This window comes from Artibeus jamaicensis, unplaced genomic scaffold (assembly GCF_021234435.1).
Source record: "Artibeus jamaicensis isolate MK-2021 breed Jamaican fruit bat unplaced genomic scaffold, CSHL_Jam_final contig_886, whole genome shotgun sequence".
NCBI classification, from domain to species: Eukaryota; Metazoa; Chordata; class Mammalia; order Chiroptera; family Phyllostomidae; genus Artibeus; species Artibeus jamaicensis.
The window spans coordinates 280,924-303,857 of NW_026522002.1; the positions used below are offsets into that span (position 1 = coordinate 280,924).

The 22,934-nt window shown below is 54.9% G+C and overlaps 1 protein-coding gene across 3 annotated transcripts; it reads left to right on the top strand.

Annotated features, from left to right (window-relative positions):
• Positions 1 to 170: 170 nt before the first annotated feature.
• Positions 171 to 21,683, top strand: NPC1L1 (NPC1 like intracellular cholesterol transporter 1). Of its 3 annotated transcripts, XM_037150307.2 has the most exons (19): positions 171 to 328; positions 1,123 to 2,651; positions 3,830 to 3,930; positions 4,202 to 4,374; positions 4,554 to 4,682; positions 4,882 to 5,064; positions 5,393 to 5,507; positions 5,613 to 5,740; positions 6,088 to 6,225; positions 6,489 to 6,578; positions 16,424 to 16,614; positions 16,781 to 16,905; positions 17,386 to 17,512; positions 17,639 to 17,694; positions 18,157 to 18,307; positions 18,411 to 18,642; positions 18,763 to 18,876; positions 18,981 to 19,143; positions 19,254 to 21,683. In XM_037150307.2, exons 1-19 carry the CDS (start codon positions 275 to 277, stop codon positions 19,442 to 19,444), a joined length of 3,990 nt encoding a protein of 1,329 aa, XP_037006202.2. In that variant the 5' UTR covers positions 171 to 274; the 3' UTR covers positions 19,445 to 21,683. The 3 variants fall into 3 exon arrangements, with proteins under 3 accessions (XP_037006202.2, XP_053510806.1, XP_053510807.1); XM_053654831.1 differs by lacking the exon at positions 4,202 to 4,374 and having other exon boundaries at positions 4,537 to 4,682; XM_053654832.1 differs by lacking the exons at positions 16,781 to 16,905; positions 17,386 to 17,512; positions 17,639 to 17,694; ... (3 more) ...; positions 18,981 to 19,143; positions 19,254 to 21,683 and having other exon boundaries at positions 5,613 to 5,778; positions 16,424 to 16,552.
• The last annotated feature ends 1,251 nt before the right edge of the window (positions 21,684 to 22,934 follow it).

Consider the following 22,934-nt stretch of genomic DNA (forward strand, 5'->3'; position numbering starts at 1 on the left):
AAGTGGATGTTGGGGAGACCCCGCACTTCCACCATCATCGTCATGGATGCTCATCAGAGAGTGTGGGGCCACAGCAGGGAGGGGCGAGCAGGTAGATCATTAACTAGTGGGAGCCCTGGGAGGTGCAGGGCTCATCTGATTGGTCCCCAACCCAATCAGGCCAGGTTGTCTCTGGCAGGGTGTCCGCCTTGCGGTGTGTCCCCTGGCCCCAGCCCTTAGCTTCGTCTGACTGTGGCCTGGCCCCACTTTCCTCAAATCCCTTCCTGGCGCTGGCATGGCCAAGGCCGTCCTGAAGGGCTGGCTGCTCTGGGCCCTGCTCCTGCCGTCGGTGAGTTCGAAGTCTGTGTCCTATCCTCTATGCCTCCCATTAGGGGTCCCAGGCAGGGCGCTTCTTAGTGACAGTGAGGGAGGGCCCAGGTTTCAGGGGCTGGACTTTGGATAGTTGGGGGATCCCAGGCGCCCTAGAGGAGTGATGTGGGTGGGGTGGTATGGGCTGCCCAAGCCTTCAGGTCATGGGGTTGGATGGGCACAGGGCTGGGGCAGAGGTGGTTGGACAGTGTGTGACCAAGGGTCTCCCCCCCCAATTGGCCTCAGATGCCCTGGCTTGTGGTGGCTGGTCGGGTGGCTTCTGAGCCATGGGTTTAACATCTGGGTTTGGGAGTAGGTCATTTTTCTCACTCACTTGTGGGTCTGGGAGGGTGGGCAAAGGCTGTTGGGCCAGCAGGGGAGGGCAGGGGAGGCTGTGCATAGAAGCTCCCCGGGGTCCCTGGCCTCTGGCTGTGGCCTGCAGCTGGGGCACCTTGGCACCAGTGGTGATGGTGATGATGCCCTGTGGGGAGTGGCTGGCACTGACTCAGCCCCCGGAGTGGCCTCCAAGGGCCTCCCCACCTGTTGTCTCCTTACCCGCCTCACTCAGTGCAGATCTGTTGGGTCACCTCCCTCTTGTCAGTGACCTGGTCACTCAGGATAAGTCCTGGCTGCGCCTGTGCACAGTGCCCCCGACACCACACCTCCCCCAACCCCCGGTGGTGTGCTGCCGCCCTGCATCCCTCCTCTCCCTGAGCCTCCCTGGCTGTCCTGGCCACTGGCACCAGGCCACGCTGAGGCTTCCCTGCTCTACAGGCCCGGGCCCAGCTGTACACACCCACACACCAGCACGGCTACTGTGCCTTCTATGATGAGTGTGGGAAGAACCCTGAGCTCTCCGGCAGCCTGGCCTCGCTGTCCAATGTGTCCTGCCTGTCCAACACACCTGCCCGCCCCATCAACGGCAGCCACCTGGCCCTCCTGCAGCGCATTTGTCCCCGCCTCTACTCTGGCCCCAACACCACCTATGCCTGCTGCTCCCAGAAGCAGCTGGTGTCCCTGGAGGCCAGCATGGCCATCACCAAGGCCCTGCTGACCCGCTGCCCAGCCTGCTCGGACAACTTCGTGAGCCTGCACTGCCACAACACCTGCAGCCCCAACCAGAGCGTCTTTGTGAACGTGACGCGTGTGGTTCTGCGGGAGGATGGCCAGCCCCCGGCCGTGGTAGCCTATGAAGCCTTCTACCAGCGCAGCTTCGCTGAACAGGCCTACGACTCCTGCAGCCAGGTGCGCATCCCAGCAGCCGCCACGCTGGCCGTGGGCGCCATGTGTGGCGTCTATGGCTCCGCCCTCTGCAATGCCCAGCGCTGGCTCAATTACCAGGGGGACACGGGGAATGGTCTGGCGCCGCTGGACATCACCTTCTACCTATGGGAGCCCGGCCAAGCCACAGTGAGTGGTATTCAGCCCCTGAATGGGGAGATCACTCCCTGCAACCAGTCCGAGGGCAACGGCACAACCGCCTGCTCCTGCCAGGACTGCGCCGCATCTTGCCCGGCCATCGCCCAGCCCAAGGCCCTGGATGCGACCTTCCGCCTGGGCCGCATTGACGGCGGGCTGGCCCTGATCATCATCCTGTGCTCTGTCCTTGCTGTGCTCACTGCCTTCCTCACGGCACCCCGCCTACGTCCCTGCAGGAAAATGGGGAGGATGCCAGACCCCAAAGCCAGCCCCAGCTTCTCCAACAGGCTCAGCCTCTCCACGCACACCCTGCTCAACCGGGGCTTCCAGGGCTGGGGCACGTGGGTGGCCTCGTGGCCCCTGACAGTCCTGCTGGTGTCCACTGCCATGGTGGCAGCTTTGGCTGGGGGGCTGGCCTTTATGAAACTGACCACGGACCCCGTGCAGTTGTGGTCAGCCCCCAACAGCCAGGCCCGGAGGGAGAAGGAGTTCCATGACCAGCACTTCGGCCCCTTCTTCCGGACAAACCAGGTGATACTGACGGCACCTCACCGGCCCAGCTACAGGTACGACTCCCTGCTGCTGGGGCCCAAGAACTTCAGCGGGGTGCTGGACACTGACTTGCTGCAGGAGCTGCTGGTGCTGCAGGAGAGGCTGCGGCACCTGCAGGTGTGGTCGCCCGAGGAGCAGCGCAACATCTCCCTGCAGGACATCTGCTATGCCCCTCTCAACCCGAGCAATGCCAGCCTCTCCGACTGCTGCGTCAACAGCCTCCTGCAGTATTTCCAGAGCAACCTCACGAGGCTGCTGCTCACTGCCAACCAGACACTCACAGGGCAGATCTCCCAGGTGGACTGGCGGGACCACTTCCTCTACTGTGCCAAGTGAGTCCTGGACACTGGCTCCAGGCAGGTGCTGGGGCGGCCAGGCACCGCCATGGGGCATCCCCACATGGCTCCGTGCCTGGGCCTCGGGGACTGCAGTGCCCCCTGGTGGGGCTCCTGTGTGGGGGGGCAGATCTGTGCATGGTCTTCACTGCCTTTTTGCCGAGTGCCTGACGGAGCAGGGCGCATCCTAGGTTTGCCTGTCTGGTGCTGGGTTCCGGCATTGGGGTCTGCGCAGCCAGGGTGCTAGCCTCACACCATATCGGGGAAGGGAAGAGTGTTGAGCAGCCTTCCTAGATAATCGTGTGTTCTCAGCATGTGGTCCTTTCCTAACTGTTAGCTGCCATGGGGTACAGGAGCCACATCTGTGGCCTGTTTGTTCTTCACACACGCAAGAGCGAGAGGGTAAAAACCCGCATTGCGTGGAAACAGTCCTGACCTTGCAGCTGCTCGGAAGCCTGGGTTGGAGGGCAAGCCTCACTGGGGCTGCTTTCCAGGGTCTGTGCTGGACCCTGGGTGCCTCAGAGCCGCAGGCTGGGGGGGCTTGGGCCTGGTCCCCAGTCCTCATATTGGCTTCATTTTGATTCTGGATGCTCATGACTACTTTTGGGGTCCATTATCCCCACTTTAAAGATGGAGACAGCGGCTCACGGGGGTGGGAGGTGTTGCTGCTCAAGGCCACAGGGCAACCCCGCTCCCAGTACTGCCAGTGACCAGTAGGCTCACTTGCCCCGAGCGCTTTGTCCAGGGCCTGCAGTGCTCTTGCTGTAAGGGCTCAGAAGGTGTGGAGACTGGCCCAAGGTCCCTGAGTCTGCAAACTGTCCCCCCAAAAGAAAGAGACACATTCCGGTCTCGAGGGCCCCAGGCGGGGTGGGGGGCAGGAGTTTCCAGGCAGTGCGAGGCCTCAGTGGCTCTGACCACGGTCCGGACTGGGGACTGCCTGGGCCCCACCCCAGGGCACCACGTGTGGGGCTCACCCTCCAGCCTTGCCCGTCAGGATTTGGTGACGATGGGGCCTGGAGGGCCCGGCCGGCTGTGGTGCCATGAGCTTGGGCAGCCCTGGTCCAAGGGGCCTGGTCCACGCTGCCTTGGTCTGTGTGAGATTTTGCCAAGAAGAGTGGCTCTGTCTGGGGTCAGGGGCTGGTGCAGGGCTATAACAGTCCTTCCTCTCCCTCCAGCGCCCCCCTCACCTTCAAAGACGGCACGGCCTTGGGCCTGAGCTGCATGGCCGACTATGGAGCCCCGGTATTCCCATTCCTCGCCGTGGGCGGCTACAAGGGTGAGCTGGGCAGCCCTGGGGAAACCACCAGGGCCACCAGGGGGCAGGAGCCAGAGCGGTGATGGGCAGCCATGCTGGTGGGGGCAGGGTGACACCATAGACCTGCCTGTCCTTGATGCCTCCCTCCCTGCGCCGCTCAGATCCCCTGGTTTTGTGCCTGTGGCCCCATGAGGGACGCAGGGTCGGCCTCAGACAGTGATGCAGATAAGGATGATGAGGGGGGGTGTTGGGGAGGCCATAGGGGCCAGAGGCTAAGCTTTTCTCCCCACAGGGAAGGACTACTCTGAGGCAGAGGCTCTGATCTTGACCTTCTCCCTCAACAACTACCTTCCCGGGGACCCCCGGCTGGCTCAGGCCAAGCTCTGGGAGGCGGGTTTCTTGGAGGAGATGCAAGCCTTCCAGCAGCAAATGGCTGGCATATTCCAAGTCACATTCATGGCGGAGGTAGGGGCTGTGGGGTCCACGGCTCCAGGACACCCTAGGTGGCTTGGGGTGGGTGCCTGAGGCCCCGTCCTTGGTGACCCTGGGCTGGGATCACGCTCTCCAGAGGACAGGGGGCATGAATGCTGCCCAGCGGGGCCCATGGCCATTAAGGGTCAGTGGCAGGTGGGGTGTGTCCACAGCGCTCCCTGGAGGACGAGATCAGCCGGACCACGGCCGAGGACCTGCCCATCTTCGCCATCAGTTACCTGGTCATCTTTCTGTACATTGCCCTGGCTCTGGGCAGCTACACCAGCTGGAGCCGCTTATTGGTGAGGAGGGGGAGGGACGGGGGGAGGGGCATCCAGAATCTCCCCAACCGGAGTTCCTGGCTACAGAGGTCCCCAGCGCTGACACCTTGCACTGCCCCCTGACAGACCTCACTCTGATGTGCAAACCTAGAGCATAGGGTCTGGCGGGATGCAGCCCCCTCCAGCGCCATGTCTGCAGGCTGAGCCCATGCCATTGCAGGTGGATGCCAAGGTCACGCTGGGCCTGGGCGGGGTGGCCGTGGTGCTAGGAGCCGTCCTGGCCTCTATAGGCCTCTTCTCCTACGCGGGCGTCCCCACCTCAGTGGTGGTCCTTCAGGTGGTGCCTTTCCTGGTGCTGGCTGTGGGCGCCGACAACGTCTTCATCTTCGTTCTGGAGCACCAGGTGGGTGGGTGCTGGCCTGCACCTGGCGCCCCGTCTCAGACGCCCCCACGGGAGTTTCCTGGGCTCCCTGCCCAAGGCCTGCCTCTCCACCTCTGTGGCCACCTTGCATCTTTCTGCTGCCATGTGGCATTCCAGGGAGGGATGGGTCAGAGTTGGTTAGTCTCTGCTGTTGGTGGACACAGAGGGGACAGTGGTTGTTGCAGCACAGGACACCCTGAAGCAGGCCCAGCCTCAGTGTGTGCCTGACTCAGAGGAGGGGAGGGCTGACCTGGTCCTGGGGCTTGGCTGGTCCTGGACCCTGTCCCTGCTGTCCCCCCTCTCCCTCCAGAGGGTGCCTCGGAACCCTGAGGAGGGTCTGGAGGCCCACATCGGCCGGGTGCTGGGCAGTGTGGGGCCCAGCATGCTGCTCTGCAGTGTCTCCGAGGCCATCTGCTTCTTTCTGGGTAAGTCTGGGCGAGGACTCCGTGGAGCTCGGGGAGCAGGCAGCTCCCTCCTTCAGCTCCTATGTGCGCAGGACCCCTGCCCTGAGCGCCACCTCTGTCCCCCAGGTGCCCTGACCCCCATGCCCGCGGTGCAGACCTTTGCACTGACCTCCGGCCTTGCAGTGATCCTGGACTTCCTGCTGCAGATGTCGGCGTTCGTGGCCCTGGTGGCCCTTGACGCCAGGAGGCAGGAGGTCAGGGACCCGGCTGGCCCCATGTTGGCTGGGATGGGGTGAGGAAGCCTCACTCTGCAGAGAAGGCTCAGAATGGTCTTGGGGCAGGAACACTGGGTGGGGACATTTGGACCACGTAGTTCCCAAACAGAAAAGTAATTTTGCTCTAGTCATTTGGGGGAATGGATCAGACTTCCTAACACACATGAGGTCTTGAAATATACGGTGAGTCAGAGGTTGACAGCACAGAATTCAAAGGGGCGGTATCAGGTAGAAGCCGCATGCTGGGTGGTGTCCCGGTGCCCGGGAGATGGGGAGGTGGTTTCCAGGGTCTACTCTGGGGTCACCTGGAGGGTCTGCTCCTCCAGACCTCCCGGCTGGACGGCTGCTGCTGCATCCGCGCCAAGACGCCACCCCCGCCCTACCCGAACGAGGGGCTTCTCCTCCGATTCTTCCAAAAGGTCTATGCCCCGTTCCTGCTGCACCAGGTCACCCGAGTGGTTGTGGTGAGTGGGGTGGGAGGGGCAGCTGGGGCCCTCCCAACGCTGGGGGTAGGAGGGGGCTGCTCAGCTTGACCTTCCCTTCCCAGTCCTCTGTGGTCCTAAGCTCACCCAGGATCTGGTGCTGAAGCCCAGGGTCAGGGGGTGGCAGGTTTTGTGGATTTAAGTCCAACTCCACAGTGTTTCAGAGAACAGCCGACCAGAAGCAGGTCAGGGAAGAGCCGGGGACCCCTGTGAGGCCAGACTCTCACGTGGGGCTCCCTCCTCAGCTGCTGCTGTCGCTGGCCCTGTTTGGGGCGTGTCTGTACTTCATGTGCCACATCAGTGTGGGGCTGGACCAAGAGCTGGCCCTGCCCAAGGTGAGCTGGGTGCTGTGTTCCTGGCCCTGTGGGTGGCATTAGGGTCTGCCGCACAGAGCGGGGGGGGGGATGGGGGTGGACAGCCTGGGCCAGGGGCAAGTGGGGGTGCTGGGCTTCTCCCTCCCTCGTGGGCCTGGAGAGAGAGGCTCATCCTGCAGAACTGACACTCTGTTCTCACTACCACGAACTCCCCATGCTCCCCTCCCCCAGTCCACACACCACCATTCAATTTTCCATCTCTGATTCCGACTCCACTAGGGACCCCATATCCATGGAATTATACTGTGCTTGTCCTTGTGACCGGCTTATTTCTCTCTGCATAATGTCCTCAAGGCTCATCCATGCTGTAGCAGGTGTCCACACTCCCTCCCTTGTGAGGTTGAGTACTGTTTGTGTATCTATGAACACACACATACGTGTATTTCATTCCTTCAACTACGGATGGACACTGGGTTGTCTCCATGTTGTAGCTGCTGTGAACCCAGGTGCACAGATACCCCTTGGGAAGCCTGCTTTCCGTTTTTTGGGTCAATACCTGGAAGTAGAATCTCTGGATGCTGTGGTGCAGCATCTCAGTGGATGCTGTGGTGCAGTGGCCCTGTTTCTGAGGACCCTCCGTGTTGCTCCCACAGTGGTTGTGGCAACTTCTTTCCCGCCGACAGTGCACAAGGATTCTAATTTCGCCACATCCTGGCCAACGCTTACTGTTTTCGGGGGTTTTTCTTTTATTTATTTTTATTTTTTTAAATCTTCACTGAAGGGTATGTTTTAATGATTTTATAGAGAGGAAGGTGGGGGGAGAGAAGGAGAGAGAATGGAACATTAATTGGTTGCCTCCTGTACGTGTCCCAGATGGGATCAAACCCACAACCCAGGCATGTGTCCTGATTGGGAATTGATCTGGCGACTCTTTGGTTCCCAGGCCGGTGCTCAGTCTTCTGAGCCGCACTAGCCAGGGCTTATGTATCTTTTTGGAGAAATGTCTATATAAGTCTTTTGCCTGTTTTCGAATCACATTCGATTTCCCTTTCAAAGTATCCACTGTTCATGTATACACATGCAGCTGATTTTCTTTCCTGCAATCTCACTGAAGTTATTTATTAGTTCTGACTGTTTGTTAGTGGAATTTTATTTTATTTTCTTGCATTTTTTAATGTGTGCATGACTGTGTAATCTATGAACAGAGACTATTTTAGTCGCTCCTCTCCAGCGTGGATGCCTTCTATTCCTTTTTCCTGCCCGTTTGGTCTGCAGCCCCTCGTAGTCAGTGGAGTGGGCGTGGCGAGAGCCCACGCCTGTTCTGATCAGAGAGGAAGCGCTTTCTGCCTTGAGTGTGACATTGCTGCTGGGATTTTCATTTATGGCCTTTATCGTGCTGAGATACTTTCCTGCATTCCTACTTTTCTGAGTTTGATTGTTTTTTTATCATGAAAGGACATGGGATTTCGTGAAAAGTTTTATCTGTGGCAATTGGGATGATCATCTGATTTTATTTCCATTCTTTATTTTTTAATTTGAGAACCACTACTTTAAAAAATAATTTTGTTTATTTATTCCTAGAGAGAGGGGAAGGGAGGGAGAAAGAGACAGAGAGATGTATTGATCGGTTGCCTCTCACGCCGCCAACTGGGGACCTGGCCTGTACCCCAGCCCTGTGCCCTGACTGGGGAAGGCACTTCTGGCTTGCAGGACAGCTCTCAGCCCCCTGAGCCGCACCAGCCAGGGCCTGTCCATCCTGTTCGTGTTGGGCGGCGCACTGACTGATTGTCCCATGTTGAGCTGTCCTTGCCTTCTAGAAACTTCTCCCCCTGGGTCATGGTACAGCACCCTTTTAATATCTAATCCCTGACTTATGATTGTCCAGCTTGTGATCATTCAACTTTACCGTGGTGTGAAAGTGACAGGCATCCAAGCAGAAATCGTATATCAGACTTTGAATTTTGATGTGTTCCTGGGCTGGTGATGCACCCCCAGCGAAGCATGTGACCCTCGGCAAACGCCTGACACTCTGCCGGGCACTGTGTCACCGGTCCTTGTTCTGGGTCTTGTGTGTGAGCAGGTTTGAGGTTGGCAGGTTGCGCCACAGGGTCCGTGGGCAGGTGTATTGCATGCATTTCTAATTTATGATAGTTTCAACCCAGGATGGGTTTACTGGGACGTAACCCATTGTGAGTTGGGGAGCACCTATACCAGCGAGGTACAGAGGAGTTTTGCATCCAGGTTCATTTAGGAGATTGGTCGGCAGTTTCTCTTGTAGTTAGTATCTTTGTCTGGCTTCAGTATCACGGCAAAGCTGGCCTTGAAAAATGAGTTAAAAGTGAGTCTAAAAATTGTGTTCAATTTTTAGAGGAGTTTGAGGAGTTAACTGCATGGTGGAATTCACCAGGAAAGCCAGCTATGGTCAGAGCATATACGTCATCTGGGATGTAAGTTTTTAAATGTTGAAACTTGATTTGTGGCTGACACCTGGTGTACCATTCGGACTGTCCCATGCATATCTGAGACTCGAGAATCACGGGTGCTTTGCTGTCGTTGGGTAGCAGGCTCTGTAACTGTCTGTGAGATCCCAGTGGTTTGTTGGGTTGTTCGAGTCCTCGGTTTCCCTGCTTATTCTGTCTGGTTGTTCTGCCCAACATTGAGAGTGGGGTGTCGAGCCCTCCCCCCGTTATTCTAGAACTTCCTGTTTCTCCATTTCTCCATCCATTTTGCCTCATAGGTTTTGGGTGGTCTGTCCGCAGGTGCCTGAATGTTTACACATCCTCGCTTTTCCCTCATCGAACTTTTGACTCACATGAAACGTCCTCCTTTGTCTCTGCGAGCATTTTGATTTATAGTCTCCCTGGTCTGATGTCAGGAGAGCCGCCCCTCCACTCTCCCGGTTGCATTTGCATAGAAAGCACCTCTCCCACCCTTTCACCTTCCACCCGGGCGCCTCTCGGGATCTCACGTGCTGTCTTGTAGACAGCAAGTCACTGGACCACGCTTTTCAGTCCATTGTGCCAATCTCAGGCTTTCGACTGGAGAGACCAACCTACTTACATTTAAAGTAATTGCTGGTAAGGAGTTACTATTTGTTCTCTGTATGCCTTAGAGCGCTTTTTGTCTCGTGTCCTATGTTAGTCTTCTCTTGTGTTTGGTTGATTTTTATTAGGAAAACCTTGAAACTCCCTTCTCATTTCCTTTGGTGCTATTTTCTGTGGCTATTGTCTTTGTGCTTCTCATGGGCATTACATTGAACATCCTCAACTCTTAACACTCTAATTTGAATTTATTGCAGTTTAGCTTCAATAACATACAAAACTCTGCTCCTTTACAGTGCTGTCTCCACCCCTTTCAATGCCCCACATTTACATTTTTATATATTGTGTGCCCCAAAACAGACTAGTAATTTTATGTAATGGCAGAGTTACAGGTTAAAGTTATAACAATACTAGAATTTGTAAGTGCTCATGTGCCATCGACTCTTTTTTTTATATAGATTTTATTTATTTATTCAGAGAGAGAGAGAAGAAGGGAAGGAGAAAGAAAAGGAGAGAAACATCAGTGTGTGTTTGCCCACAATGCAGGCATGTGCCCTGACTGGGAATCCAACCAGCATCCCTTTGGTTTACAGGCCAGTGCTTAATCCACTGAGCCACACCAGCCAGGGTGCACTTGATTCATGAACAACATGAGTTTGAATTGAATGGGTCCTCTCATATGTAGATTATTTTCAATATATATTAGAAAATTATTCTGAGATTTGTGATGATTTGAAAAAACTCACAGATGAACTGTGTTGCCTAAAAATATCAGAAAAAATATAAGAAAAATAAAGTAGGTAATGAATCACAAAATCCATGTAGATATGAGTTTGTTTTACCATTTATGACCACAAAACATAGACAGGTTTGTTATAAAGAGCTAAAGCCCATCAACTGCTGTGGCCACAAGCCTGGACAGCCAGCGAGGCCATCAGGGGAGGAGAGGAGCATTAGCCGGCGTCACCTTGCCATGTTGAACCCTAACCCATCTGATCGTCTGGGCTTGTGCTCTGTGCTGCTGGCGCGATCTTGTGGCCCCTCCTGGGGCCGTGCAGTGGGCTCGAGCGTCTTGAGGGTCTGCGGAGGATGTGTGCAGCACGGTTTGTGCCTCAGCAAACTGCATTACAGCGGAAGGTGCTGCTCTCGTGGGTCCTTCCTCACATTCAGTGCCACACCCTGGATGCCAAATGAGTGCACCAGGGACCAGGGGAAGTGCTCCCGGGAAGCAGAGGGAGGTCTTGGCATCAGAGGGAAAAGCTGGGCCATGTGGCAGGCACCACAGACTGCGGCCAGCAGTGGGGCTTGGATGCCGTTTCATGAGTCCGGTGGAAGGACCACTGCGAACGAAAAAGAGGAATTCGTGGAGTCCTGGCTGCAGCTGCACCAGCAGCACAAGCCCCTCTTGGTTTTTGTGAGCTAGGTTTTCATCTCGTCTGGAGACACAGTTTTTCTGTGGGGGCAGGGCTGCTGCGGGAAGGCGTCCCCACAGACCCTGATGGGATTCCCGAGAGCAGCGTCATCCTAGGACGAAGCAGAAGGCGAAGGATCTAAAACTGGAGAACTTAAGGGTAGCATGGGATGGCCTGATCATTTTACAAAGAGCTTTGGCTTCATAAATGTCGAGTAACAGAAGCAGCAGCTTCTGCCGACCAGCTCCTACATGCCATTGAGGAAATCACTGGAGAGAAAGGAGGTTGGCTGAAGGACTCTGCAAGGCCAATGAAAGTGCCCAGCTCTGGGGACACAGAGCCACAGAGGACACTCGTCAGTAAGGAGGGGAGGGGGCCCAGGAGCGGAGGGAGGAAGGCTGGGCTAGCTCTGCTGTCTTCTGCACAAGCAGCCTGGTTTGTGGTTGGAACTGCCCTTTTCTCTGACGCTGCTCGCCTGGAACCAAGCCTGGGAGGGGAGACCAACACCAGCTCCCAGGCTTCAGTCCAATGAGGAGAAGGCCTCGTCCACAGGAGCCCATTTCTGGTTCCATCCGCACGTTGCCCCTGAAATTGGGAAGTACCTGGCTGCCTTGAGAAGTTGTTTTGATATTAGACAATGTCCCTGGCCACCCAGCACCCCATGAATTCAATAGGCATCAAAGTGGTGACTTGCCTCATGCACATCTCTAATTCAGCCTTTGGATCTGGGGTCTGAGGACCCTAGGGCTCCCCCTACGTGATCTCTGTGGGGAGGACGGACAGTGCTGTGGGAGGGAGCCCCACATAGCACATCGGAGAGTCTGGAAGGGCCATACCACTGCAGATGCATCACCGTTACAGAAAACACTGTGAAAGCCACCAAGCCCAACACAGTGAGTCCCTGCTGGAGAAACCCTGTCCCAATGCCGCCAATGACTCCCAGGACTGATGGCAGAGCTGACCAGGGGTCCTGCCAGGGACGGTGGGCACAGCACAAAGGGGGGGTGTCAGTGAAAGTTGTCAGACTAAACATATAGCAGAAACTCAAGAGCTAGCAGGACCCCGCTGCAGGGGCCTGATTCATGGTGCCGGACAGAGGTGAGCACTCTGACCACTCCAGGCGGTTCAACTCCTTCCACAGAATGGGCCCTTCTAGAATGCAGGCAGCAGAACTCACACGGGCAGTGGAGGAGGGAACGCAACTGCACAGAAACAACTTCAGAGAAACCGGAAAGTGGAAAAGTCAGAAAGAGATGACGGCGCGATTCCATGCAGCCTCCCTCTCCGCCTCTGCAGTGTGAAGACCTTTACGATGAGCACCTTCTTCTCACTGAGCAGCGAGGAGTCATCTGCCACACAGCTGATGGGCTGTGTGTGTGTGAGAGGGTCTTCGTGTGGAAACTGGAAGCCATGGTGGCACTTGTGAGATTCCTTGTCTTATCACCACCGCCATCGTCGATGTGTAGGGCGTCACCTGCCAGACGCATTTGGAAGTGGGTGGCCCATCCATACGTAGGCATGAGATGAGTGACATGAGTGTGAATTAACGCTGTGTTTGTTTTCTTACTGTTTTATAACTTGACTTTCAAGGAATTACACTATTGTGCAGAATCTCTTTCATAGTTGGAGAAACTGACTCATAGCCCATTATCGTACATAAGTGGTTTTTAAAAAAATGTAACAGTGGCTCTGGCTGGTGTGGCTCAACGGATTGAGTGCCAGCCTGTGAACCAAAGGGTCAACAGTTCGATTCCCAGTCAGGGTATATGCTTGGGTTGTGGGGTGGGTCCCCAGTAGGGGGCGTGTGAGAGGCAACCACACAGTGGTGCTTCTCTCCCTCTCTTTCTTCTTTCCTTTCCCTCTCTCTGAAAATAAATAAAATATTTTAAAAATATCAGTTTCTAATAAAATATTACTTTAAAAAGTGTGACCATTGTGGGAGGGGGTGTGGGCAGGATGGAGGAGAGCAAAGGGGGGAAAATTGGGACAACTGTAATAGAATAAAAGAGAATTTTTACAAAACCCAAAAATGGCACCGTGTTTCCAATGCTGTATTATGAGTATGACTGTGACACTGAAGCCATAAAAATTTCATAACAACTCGGTGATGAGGGTGCAGGCTAGAGACCACACGCAGTCTCATGGATTACATAAGGCTGTCACAGTGTCACGGCTTTGGTATCGATGCCTGCGTCGAGACTCCTGTGAATAAGTACGAATTTCTTTTGCACATTTTCGTTGCTGATGTCTGGTGTTGGCAATACTGTAACATCTGCTGTGATTCGTGTTGTGTGTGGCAACCTTGATGCAGGTGCCGATGACTAGTAAACACACAACTTCCAGTGCCAGTGAGAGCGGCACAGAACCACAATGCATTTTCTCTTCCTGATGATGTTTCTTAATGACACTTTTTTTCCCTCTAACTTACTTTATTGTAGAATACAGTTATAATATACGTAACATACAAGATGTGTGTTAATTCACTCTTATGTTATCAGTAAGGCTTCTGGTGAACATTAGGCTACTAATAGTTATATTTGGGGGGTAGTCAAAAATTATAATGGGATTTTCATCTGGGTTGGGTCGGCACCCCTAACCTCTGCATATTCAAGGGTCAACTGCATTTACCTTTATCAGGGACTGTTATATCTTTATGTGGCTTTGAATTATATACTAGCATCCTTTTTCCCTTCAACCCTTTAGCATTCTTGCAGGGCAGGTCTTGTGGTAACAAATTCTTTCAACTTCTGTTGATCTAGGAATGTCCTAATTTGTCTCTCTTTTTTTGAAGAATGGTTTTGCCAGAAATGGGATTCTTGATTGACAGTTTTTCCCCTTCAGCACTTTGAATATACAAACCCACTGCCTTCTGGTCTCCGAGGTTCTTTTTGTTGGTTTATTTCTTTTCTTTTTTTTTAAAATTATTTTTGGTTTTTGATGTGATGAATCGCACTGATTTTTTTTGCTGGATATTGAGCCATTCTTGCATCAGTGGTAAAATTCACACTTGATCAGGGTATAAATAATTTAAAAATATTATTAAATTTGGTTTGCTACTGTTTTGTTGTGAATGTTTGCCTGGACACTTTTCAAGAATATAAGCCTGTAAGTCAGTGTCTGTCTGTCTCCATCTCTCTACCCCTCTTTGCAGTGTCTTGTGTAGTTTTACTCAAGAGTAATTACTGTCCCTGTAAATTAAATTAAATTTGGAGGTGCACTTCTTCAATTTATTATTTAAAAATAAGTGTTAGAATCCCCCTATAAATCTATCTAGTCCTGAGTGTTTTTCCTTGGGTGTTGTGATTATTGCTTCAAATTTGTTGCAGTCTTCAAGGTTTCTCATGAAAAATATGTTTATAGTCTTATTGGGGTCACATCCTTGTGTGTGAAGAGTCTTTTTTATCTTGTTGCTTTCAAAATTCTCTCTTTGTCTTTCAACATTTGGATTGTAGCGTGCCTTGGTGTGGGTCTCCTGGAGTTTGTTAAGCTTCTTGGATGTTTATTTCATATCTGTCATCAAATTCGGGAAATTTTAACCACTATTTCTGCACATCAATTCTCGGTTTCCTTTTTCCTCTCCGTTGTGCTTCTGGGATTCCCATGATGCAAATGTTGGCCAGCCTGACCGTGTCCCACAGGTCCCTTAGAACCTGTTCACGGTCCTTTCTGTTCCTGACCTGATCGTTTCAATTATCCTATCTTTGTGTTTGTTAATTTTTCTTCTGATTGCTCAAAGATGCTTTTGAATCCATACAGTAAATGTTTCATTAGTTATTGTACTTTTTCAAATTTCTTTTTGCCTCTGTTTTATGTTTTCTATTTATTGATCTTTCCACTTTATTCAGCACTTTTTTTCCTTGGACCATCTCAGAGCCTCTCTAAGCTCTGAGACTTCTTAGAAAATTCTAAGGAGTCTTCTTGTTGGAAAGCCTGTAATTCATGCACCAGGCCATCATTCTCAGGGGCGGGATCCCTGGCTGATTTTCGTTCCTAGGTGTGGGCCGTGCGTTTCTGATCGTTTGTCTGTCTTGTGGCTTTTGTTGTTGCTGTTGTTGGAAAGTGGACATCTGAGTCTTACTGTGTGCTAATTGTAGAGATCATGTTCTCCCCTTCCCTTGGGTTTGCTTTATTTTTCTTTTAATTTGATTGTTGCTGGTGTCTTTGGACTGGAAATTAGCCACAGGTGTAAAGTTAAAGTCTTATCAAGTCTTTCTTTTTAAAAATAGATTTTGAGAGAGGAAGGAGGGAGAGAGAGAGAAACATCAATTGTTTGCCTCTTGTGTGCACCCCAACTGGGGATCAAACCTGTAACCTAGGTATGTCTCCTGACCAGGAGTCAAACTCAATGTTTTGGTGTGCGGGATGGTGCTCCAACCAACTGAGCCTCCTGGCCAGGGCTCACCAAACCTTTTCTGAGCCTTGCCTTTTCCTGGGCTTTCATAGTGATGGTCTAAATTCCCACATATTTGTAGTTGTTTTTAATTCCTATATCTTAACATGTCTGGTTCCCAAAAGGAGAAAAAGGGAAAAAAACAGTAAATCGGGCACTTGCCATTTTAATATTTTTAAAAGTCACTTCAGCCTGAGGTGGTGGAAGTCATGATGGCAACCAGAACCACTGAGATCAGATGCAGCGACCGATGATCAGAGCACAGACTTCTGATAGTTGGGGGCGGGGTCCTCACAGTCCAGCCTGGATCCTGCCAGCAGTGTGCAGCCTGCCCCTGGGAGGTGTGCATGCTGCCCTCCCCAGGGTCTGGAGGGCAATGGATAGGTTGCTGCAGCCACGCCAACAGCTGAAATTGATCCAAATTAACCACAATTTACCCGCCAAGTTGTTCTTGGGGTTTCAGGCCCCTGGTAGCACCCAGAGTTCCAAACCAATCCTACGAGACAGGTTCTGCCAGTGCAGTGGCTGTCCAGTGGGTGGGTGGGGGGCTCGGTGCCTCCTGCTCCACCTTCTCCCCTGATGTCCTTCTGAGGTTTTCGCTGTTGGAAAAGGAACAGGCCACGAAGGTACCTGGCACAGGTACCCCAGGGGGTGATAGGGATGTTTGCCTGTGCCTGTGATCTGTGTCACACACCAGCCTGTGAAACTGTGGCTGTGCCAGATAGGGCTGATGAAGGCTAAGTGGCAGGCATAGGCGTGTCTGTGTGTACGCCAGAGTGTGTTCAAGTGGACTGCAGTCTGCACTCTGTGCTCTCGCCTCCCTGAGTGTATTCTGCGAGTGCAGCTGTGATTACACCCGGGTGTGTGCACCCCTGTGGGAGCGCCTCCAGCCATGTGGCTCTGTGGTAGAACGGCATCCGTGCCTCCATGAGTGTGTGCCTGTGGCTGTACCTCTGGGGCTGAGTTGGAGTGAGCCCCTCAGGATGCCCGTGGACCAGTCTTCCTGACCGTCCTCCGTTCCAGGACTCGTACCTGCTGGACTACTTCCTCTTTCTGAACCGGTACTTTGAGGTGGGGGCCCCGGTCTACTTCGTCACCACCGGGGGCTACAACTTCTCCAGCAAGGCGGGCATGAACGCCATCTGCTCCAGCTCCGGCTGCGACAGCTACTCCCTCACCCAGAAGATCCAGTACGCTGCCGAATTCCCTGAGCAGTGAGTGTCCCATCCCTGCCCCGGTCTGTGCCCCCTCCTTCCTGTTCCTGTCCCCGTCCCACCTGCTGTCACGTGCCTGGGGGGTCCAGGGTGAGGGTCAGGCCACAGGAAGGACCCACCACCAGGGACCTGGTCCTGCCCGCTGACCTCCTGCCCCGACTCCCAGGTCTTACTTGGCCATCCCTGCCTCCTCCTGGGTGGACGACTTCATCGACTGGCTGACACCGTCCTCCTGCTGCCGCCTTTATGCCTTTGGCCCTCATAAGGACGAGTTCTGCCCCTCCACCGTCAGTGAGTGCCAGGCCTCTGAGGGTTCACAACCCCCACATCTTGGGCACACTGAGGCAAGAGAAAGTAGAGAACTGGCGAGGCTTTCTTAGCCCCTCACACCCTCCTACAGGTTCAGCAGGGGTGGGGCACAGGCACAGCACACACTTGCAGGGCACCAGGCCACAGGGCTGGGTGCCGCACTGGACTGCTGGGCACTTGTGCACTCCAGTTTCTCCTGGGCACACTAGCTCCCACACGTGGGGCGTGGGGAGGCCCCGTGGGCTGTTTCTCTGCTCCACACTTCCCTTTCCCACCTGCCCCAGTTGTGGGCAGTTTCCAGGAGGGAGAGAAGCGCCGCAGTTAGAGAGAAATGCAAGGCGCTTTCAGGCGCAAGTGCGTGGGGCAAGTGCCCCGGTGTGAGGGGTGCAGAGTGGCAGGAGGGGCAGCACAGGGCGGCCAGGCCCGGGGTGCCGCTGCCTGCAGCCTCCGCTCCATCTGCAGCCTCGCTAGCCTGCATCAAGAACTGCATCAGCTTCACCCTCGGGACTGTGCGGCCCTCAGTGGAGCAGTTCAACAAGTACCTTCCCTGGTTCCTCAGCGACCTGCCCAACATCAAATGTCCCAAAGGGTAGGAGTGGGTGGGGTGTTGCCAGGAAGGACGGGGAGCGGGGAGCACAGAGGAGTGTGAGGCCGGTGCAGGGGACCTGGGGTGGAGCGCGGTCCTCAGCTAACCCTTTACTCTGCCCATGCCCAGGGGCCTGGCAGCCTACAACACTTCTGTGGACTTGGGCCCTGATGGCCAGATTTTAGGTAAGCGCGGCCTCAAGTGGCAGGGAAGCTCCCAGTCAGTGGCTTCAGGGCCCACGGGCCCCAGGGACGGACCTTCATATTGCACTTTCTCCCCTTCCTCCTTCACAGGGGCTCCTAGCTATGTCCTTGGAGGTCGGAGGTTGTGGGTTCTGGTTACCCAGCTCCTGGTCCTCAGACTTCATCCCCATCTGCCCTGCTTCCACCTTCCCACCCCGAGCACACAGAGCAGCACTGGGGTCCACGGGCGGCCCCCCAAAGCCCTACCAGGCAGAGGCAGGGCCAGCTTGGTCCTGCCCAGCTGCCGTTCTGCAGGGCTTGTGCAAAACCAGCTGTAGGCCCTTCACCCAGAGTTTATCAGGGATCCCCAGTGGTGGCAGCAGGGGCCCGAACCCAGGTGCCTGGGGGCCCTGAGGGTGCCTGGGGCTGGCTCTGACCTCTGTCTTGTGCTCCCACTGGCACCAGCCTCACGCTTCATGGCCTACCACAAGCCCCTGAAGAACTCGCAGGATTACACGGAGGCCCTACGGGCAGCTCGGGCACTGGCAGCCAACATCACCGCTGACCTGCGGAAGGTGCCAGGCACTGACCCGGCCTTCGAGGTCTTCCCCTACACGTGAGGCCACGGCGGCGGCCGAGGGGTGGGCTGGGGAGGGCCTCCTTCGATGGGTGTGGGAGGCCGAGCTCCGGGTGACCAGGTGACCATGCCACCCCTGCAGAATCACCAACGTGTTCTATGAGCAGTACCTGACCGTGGTGCCTGAGGGGCTCTTCATGCTCAGCCTCTGCCTGCTGCCCACCTTCACCGTCTGCTGCCTCCTGCTGGGCATGGACCTGCGCTCTGGCCTCCTCAACCTCTTCTCCATCATCATGATCCTGGTGGACACCGTGGGCTTCATGGCTCTGTGGGGCATCAGCTACAATGCTGTGTCCCTCATCAACCTGGTCACGGTAATCACCTGGCGTGGCCTCTGGGGGCACGCCCCTCTCTCTAGGGTCTGAATTCAGTCCTCTGGCCTGGGTGTGGGCCCCAGCCCGGCCCTCCTAAAGCTGATGCCCCCCTGCCCGCAGGCGGTGGGCATCTCGGTGGAGTTTGTGTCCCACATCACCCGCTCCTTTGCAGTCAGCACCAAGCCCACTCGGCTGGAGAGGGCTAAGGAGGCCACCATCTCCATGGGCAGTGCGGTGAGTGGCTGGGCGGCCGCGGGACACCCTCAGCCAGCTGCTCTGCTGAAGACACCCCAGCAGGCTGAGGGACATCCAGCCTGACCCCTGCCTGCGACCCCTAGGTATTTGCTGGAGTGGCCATGACCAACCTGCCTGGCATCCTCGTCCTGGGCTTGGCGAAGGCCCAGCTCATCCAGATCTTCTTCTTCCGGCTCAACCTGCTCATCACCCTGCTGGGCCTGCTGCATGGCCTGGTCTTCCTGCCTGTCACCCTCAGCTACCTGGGTGCGAGCCGGCATGCCCAGGGCGGGGCCGAAGAGCAGGCAGGGCAGGGAGCACTCCTGTCTGCCAGGGGCAGGGCAGTGATTGTGCTCCCTGGGTCTGTCCCTCTGCAGGGCCTGATGTCAACCCAGCTCTGGTGCTGGAGCAGAAGCGGACAGCAGAGGTGGCTGCCACCAGGGTAGCTGCCTGCCCAAAGCACTCCTCCCTGACCTGCCCGGCCAACGGCACCTACATCAATGGTGGCTTTGAACATCCTGCTGGGAACGTGGACCCAGGCACTGGTAGCAGCCCCCTGCCCCAGTGAGCAGAGCCCCGTCCAGGATCCAGAGGACTGAGGGCTCCCATGTGGACCCTGGCCTGTCTTCCCCTCAGAGCCTGGGAGTGGCTGTCCCTGTGGGAAAGCCCACCCTGGGACTCCTTCTGGCTGCCAGGTGCCCTAAGGGCCCCCCACCCTGGCGTCAGGCCCCTGGTTTCCAAGTCACACAAGCCTCGGTCAACACAGGCTTGCCTCGTCCTTCCTGGGACCTGGTTCTCGGGGCCCAGAAAGAGGCACACGCATTGGCTGCAGACTCAGAGTAGCTGCCCACTTCCTGTGCATTCCCCCACCCTGCCTCTACCCACTCTTCAGTGTCCCTGAGAATACAGGGCAGGACCCCACCCCACAGGAGGCCCCGGAGGGGCTTCCTGCTGGTGGGGGTTGCAGAATGTTCTGGAAAACATTGGTCATGGATGGACCCTGATAGGAAACGCTGCTCACTTTGGCCTTCAGCTCCAGTGACTGTCCAGTTGTTGCTGCCAGTGGAGCCACTCGTGGGTCGGCTCGGCAGTGAGCTCCCGGGCTGGGCCGCCTGCCCCCAGTTCTGTGCCCAGAGCGCCTCTGCAGCCTCAGAGCAGCCCCAGCAGAGCCTCCACAGAGAAGCGGGAACCAGGAGCACGCCTGCTCCGGGCCGTGCGAGTTGGTGCTTAATAAATGTCTGTGGGGCAGATATGGGGTTTATGTCACATGTCCTATTCTGGATGCCTCTGGGCTTGAGACACTTTTTGTGTCACACAAATGACACCTGCATGGCAGGGTGACTTAGGGGATATTAGACTGTGTTTTTCCCTTCCCTTTCCAAGAAAGGAGCTAGGCCCTTGTGAGCCTTTCCCTGGAAGTGCTTTCTGGAGCGGCCCCACTGCAGAGTGCTTCCCGGGAGCAGCCCGTGAGGGAGGCGACACCCAGACAACCTGTTGGAGAAGCAAGGTGCCCATGGGGAGGGAGGGACCCCCTGTGCACAGCAGCAGCCCCCAGGAAGGTCTTGTGCAGGGACAGGGGTCAGAGTGCCAAGCACCAAGGCCTCCTCCAGAACTTTCTGCTGAGCTTGGGCTCCAGCTCTGTCCCTTCTTCCATTGAGTGGGTTTGGCTGAGGAGCTGCTGTGACCTCATGTGACGGGAGGACATGCAAAGCAGATGTGTTCGCGTGGGTCCACGTGCCACCCAGTGTCCTAGCTCATGAACAGACCACTTCCATCTGTCAGCTGCCCTGCCAGTGGACAACCAGAGGGTCCCACTGCTGCTCCACTGCAGCCCACAAGCACTACTTGGAATTCCAGAGTCCCAGGAGCTCTGAAAACCTAGTTCATTACTATTTTCCTTTGGAAGTTTGGGACAAACTCAGCTGGTGGCAAAACCTGACAGGACCGGTTGTATCTGCTGATCCTCTTCACTAACAGGCTTTCCACAACCTTCTGCCCACGCGGCATGAACAGCATGCATGTCAGGGCGTCAGCAAGTTTGGTGACTGGCTGCCGCCTGTGCTGGGGCCTCCCAGGCATTGGGATAGTAGGCCGATGGGGCCCAGTCTCTAACATGGTGTAAGGGTCAGGGGTCTTCCCAAAACACATTCCACACTCTCAACTTCAACTCACCTCTGGGGTTGCAGGGATGGCCCCTGCGCAATGTGCACATGCGTGTTCGTCTCCTGTTGGCATGTGAGAGAGTCACGGGCAGGCACAGGCAGCTGGCAGCTGGCCATTGGCAGGGGCTCTCTGGGGCCTGGCACACAACGCCTCCTCTTGCTTTTGGGGAGGAAGGGGAGCATTATGGCTGATGGCCACTTTTGAAATACATTAAAAACATTTTTAGCACAGTCTTAGATTTACCAAAAATTGCAAAGATAGGACAGAGTTCCTATATGCACCATGCCCAGCTCACCCTGCTAACATGTTGCACAAGTGTGGGGCATTCATCAGCGTGCAATCAGTGAACCAATAGTGATAATTACTAATTGAAGCCTTTACTTTATGGTTCTCCTCTTTCAGCTTTTTCCTGTTGCAGGACCCTGCTTAGGACACTGTGTGACGTTCAGGCATCATGTCTCTGGAAGCTCCCGTGGGGGTGACAGTTTGTTGGACTGTTTTTGATGACCTGACAATTTGGAAGGCTGTTCAGGTGTCCTTCCCATGGGCTTTCTCTGGTGTTTCTCTCCTGGCAGGATGGGGTTATGGGCTTTGGGGAAGAGAACCACAGGGACAGAGTGACTGTCTCAGCTCATCGTGGTGAGGGATGCACTGTCAACACATCTGGCCGAGGCTGTGCCTATCAGGGGCTTCCTCCCTCCAGTGATCTTCCCCCCTTTTCCAGGCTGTGCTCTTTGGGGGGAAGCGCCTGTGCACAGCCCACATTGGGGGGTGGGCAGCCTTGTTCTAGCTTGTGGAAGGCGGAGCTCCCGCATTCTGAATGTACTGTGTACACACGTGTCAGTGTGGACCCTTGGATCCTCATTTTGTGCTTTGGATGATGATATAATGATACCGTATTTGCTTCATTAATTTGTTTGTCAAATTGTTCCAGCTGTGGCCATTGGAAGCTCTTTCAGTTGGCTCCTGGGTCCTTTCGTCATATGCCCTTCATGGTGAGGTTCTTTTTCCTTTTTGAGCCTTTACCTTCTGGCACCATAACAGGGTCCCCAGACCTAGAAGCATCCATTTCTCCAAGGAGTCCTGGTCCCTTCTCTGCAGGCAGGATTGGAAACCAGGATCCGGTTGCTTGGTATGCACATTGCTACTGAGGCGTCATTGCTTCTGGGCTCTCTCAGTGGGGAGAGCAGGGAAATGTGTGTGAACACACATGGCGATGTGTGTAAGCACTTCCACAGGCAGCCACCCACGTGGAGGCCAAGCCAAACAGCTCATGGCGATACCTGTTCTAACCCACCATGGGGATCGCCCTCGGCTCTGCCTCCCTTCTTACCTGCAAACACCCCAGCAGTTGGGAGCCTGTCCACACCCCTTCACCACCGGCCTAATTGTTCGTTTCCACTGTAGGCAGGAAGAATTTGAGGTAACAACTTGGAATGAAGTGTCTGCATACAGTTCCTTTTCCATTTAGTGCTAGGACTTCACTCACATCCAAGGTCACCTGTGTCAGCATCTCCCTTCAGCGAGGCTGTTTCACACATTTGTAACACAGTTAGATCGTTTTGTCATCCTGCATTCCACTCTGGGGTCCCCACTCTCTTAGGAGTTTTTTAAAAACGTGCATCCATCAAGTTTCTCTGTGTGCTGTAATGTCTCTGGCTCTGACACTGCCATCCAGGTGTCCCTCACTAACATCACACCCAACAGGTTCAGGGACCTGTGTTTTGCCCATTCAACCTGTTACGGGGGGTGGGGGAGGGGGGACCTCAGTTCTTGCTAACACAGTAAAGAATTGTAATTCTTTACTTACAGATCAGCAAGTCTGTTAGCGTGCACACAGGGTTTATTAGTGATATGTTCCCATGAACAAGAATGGGCCATGCCAAGGTCAGGGT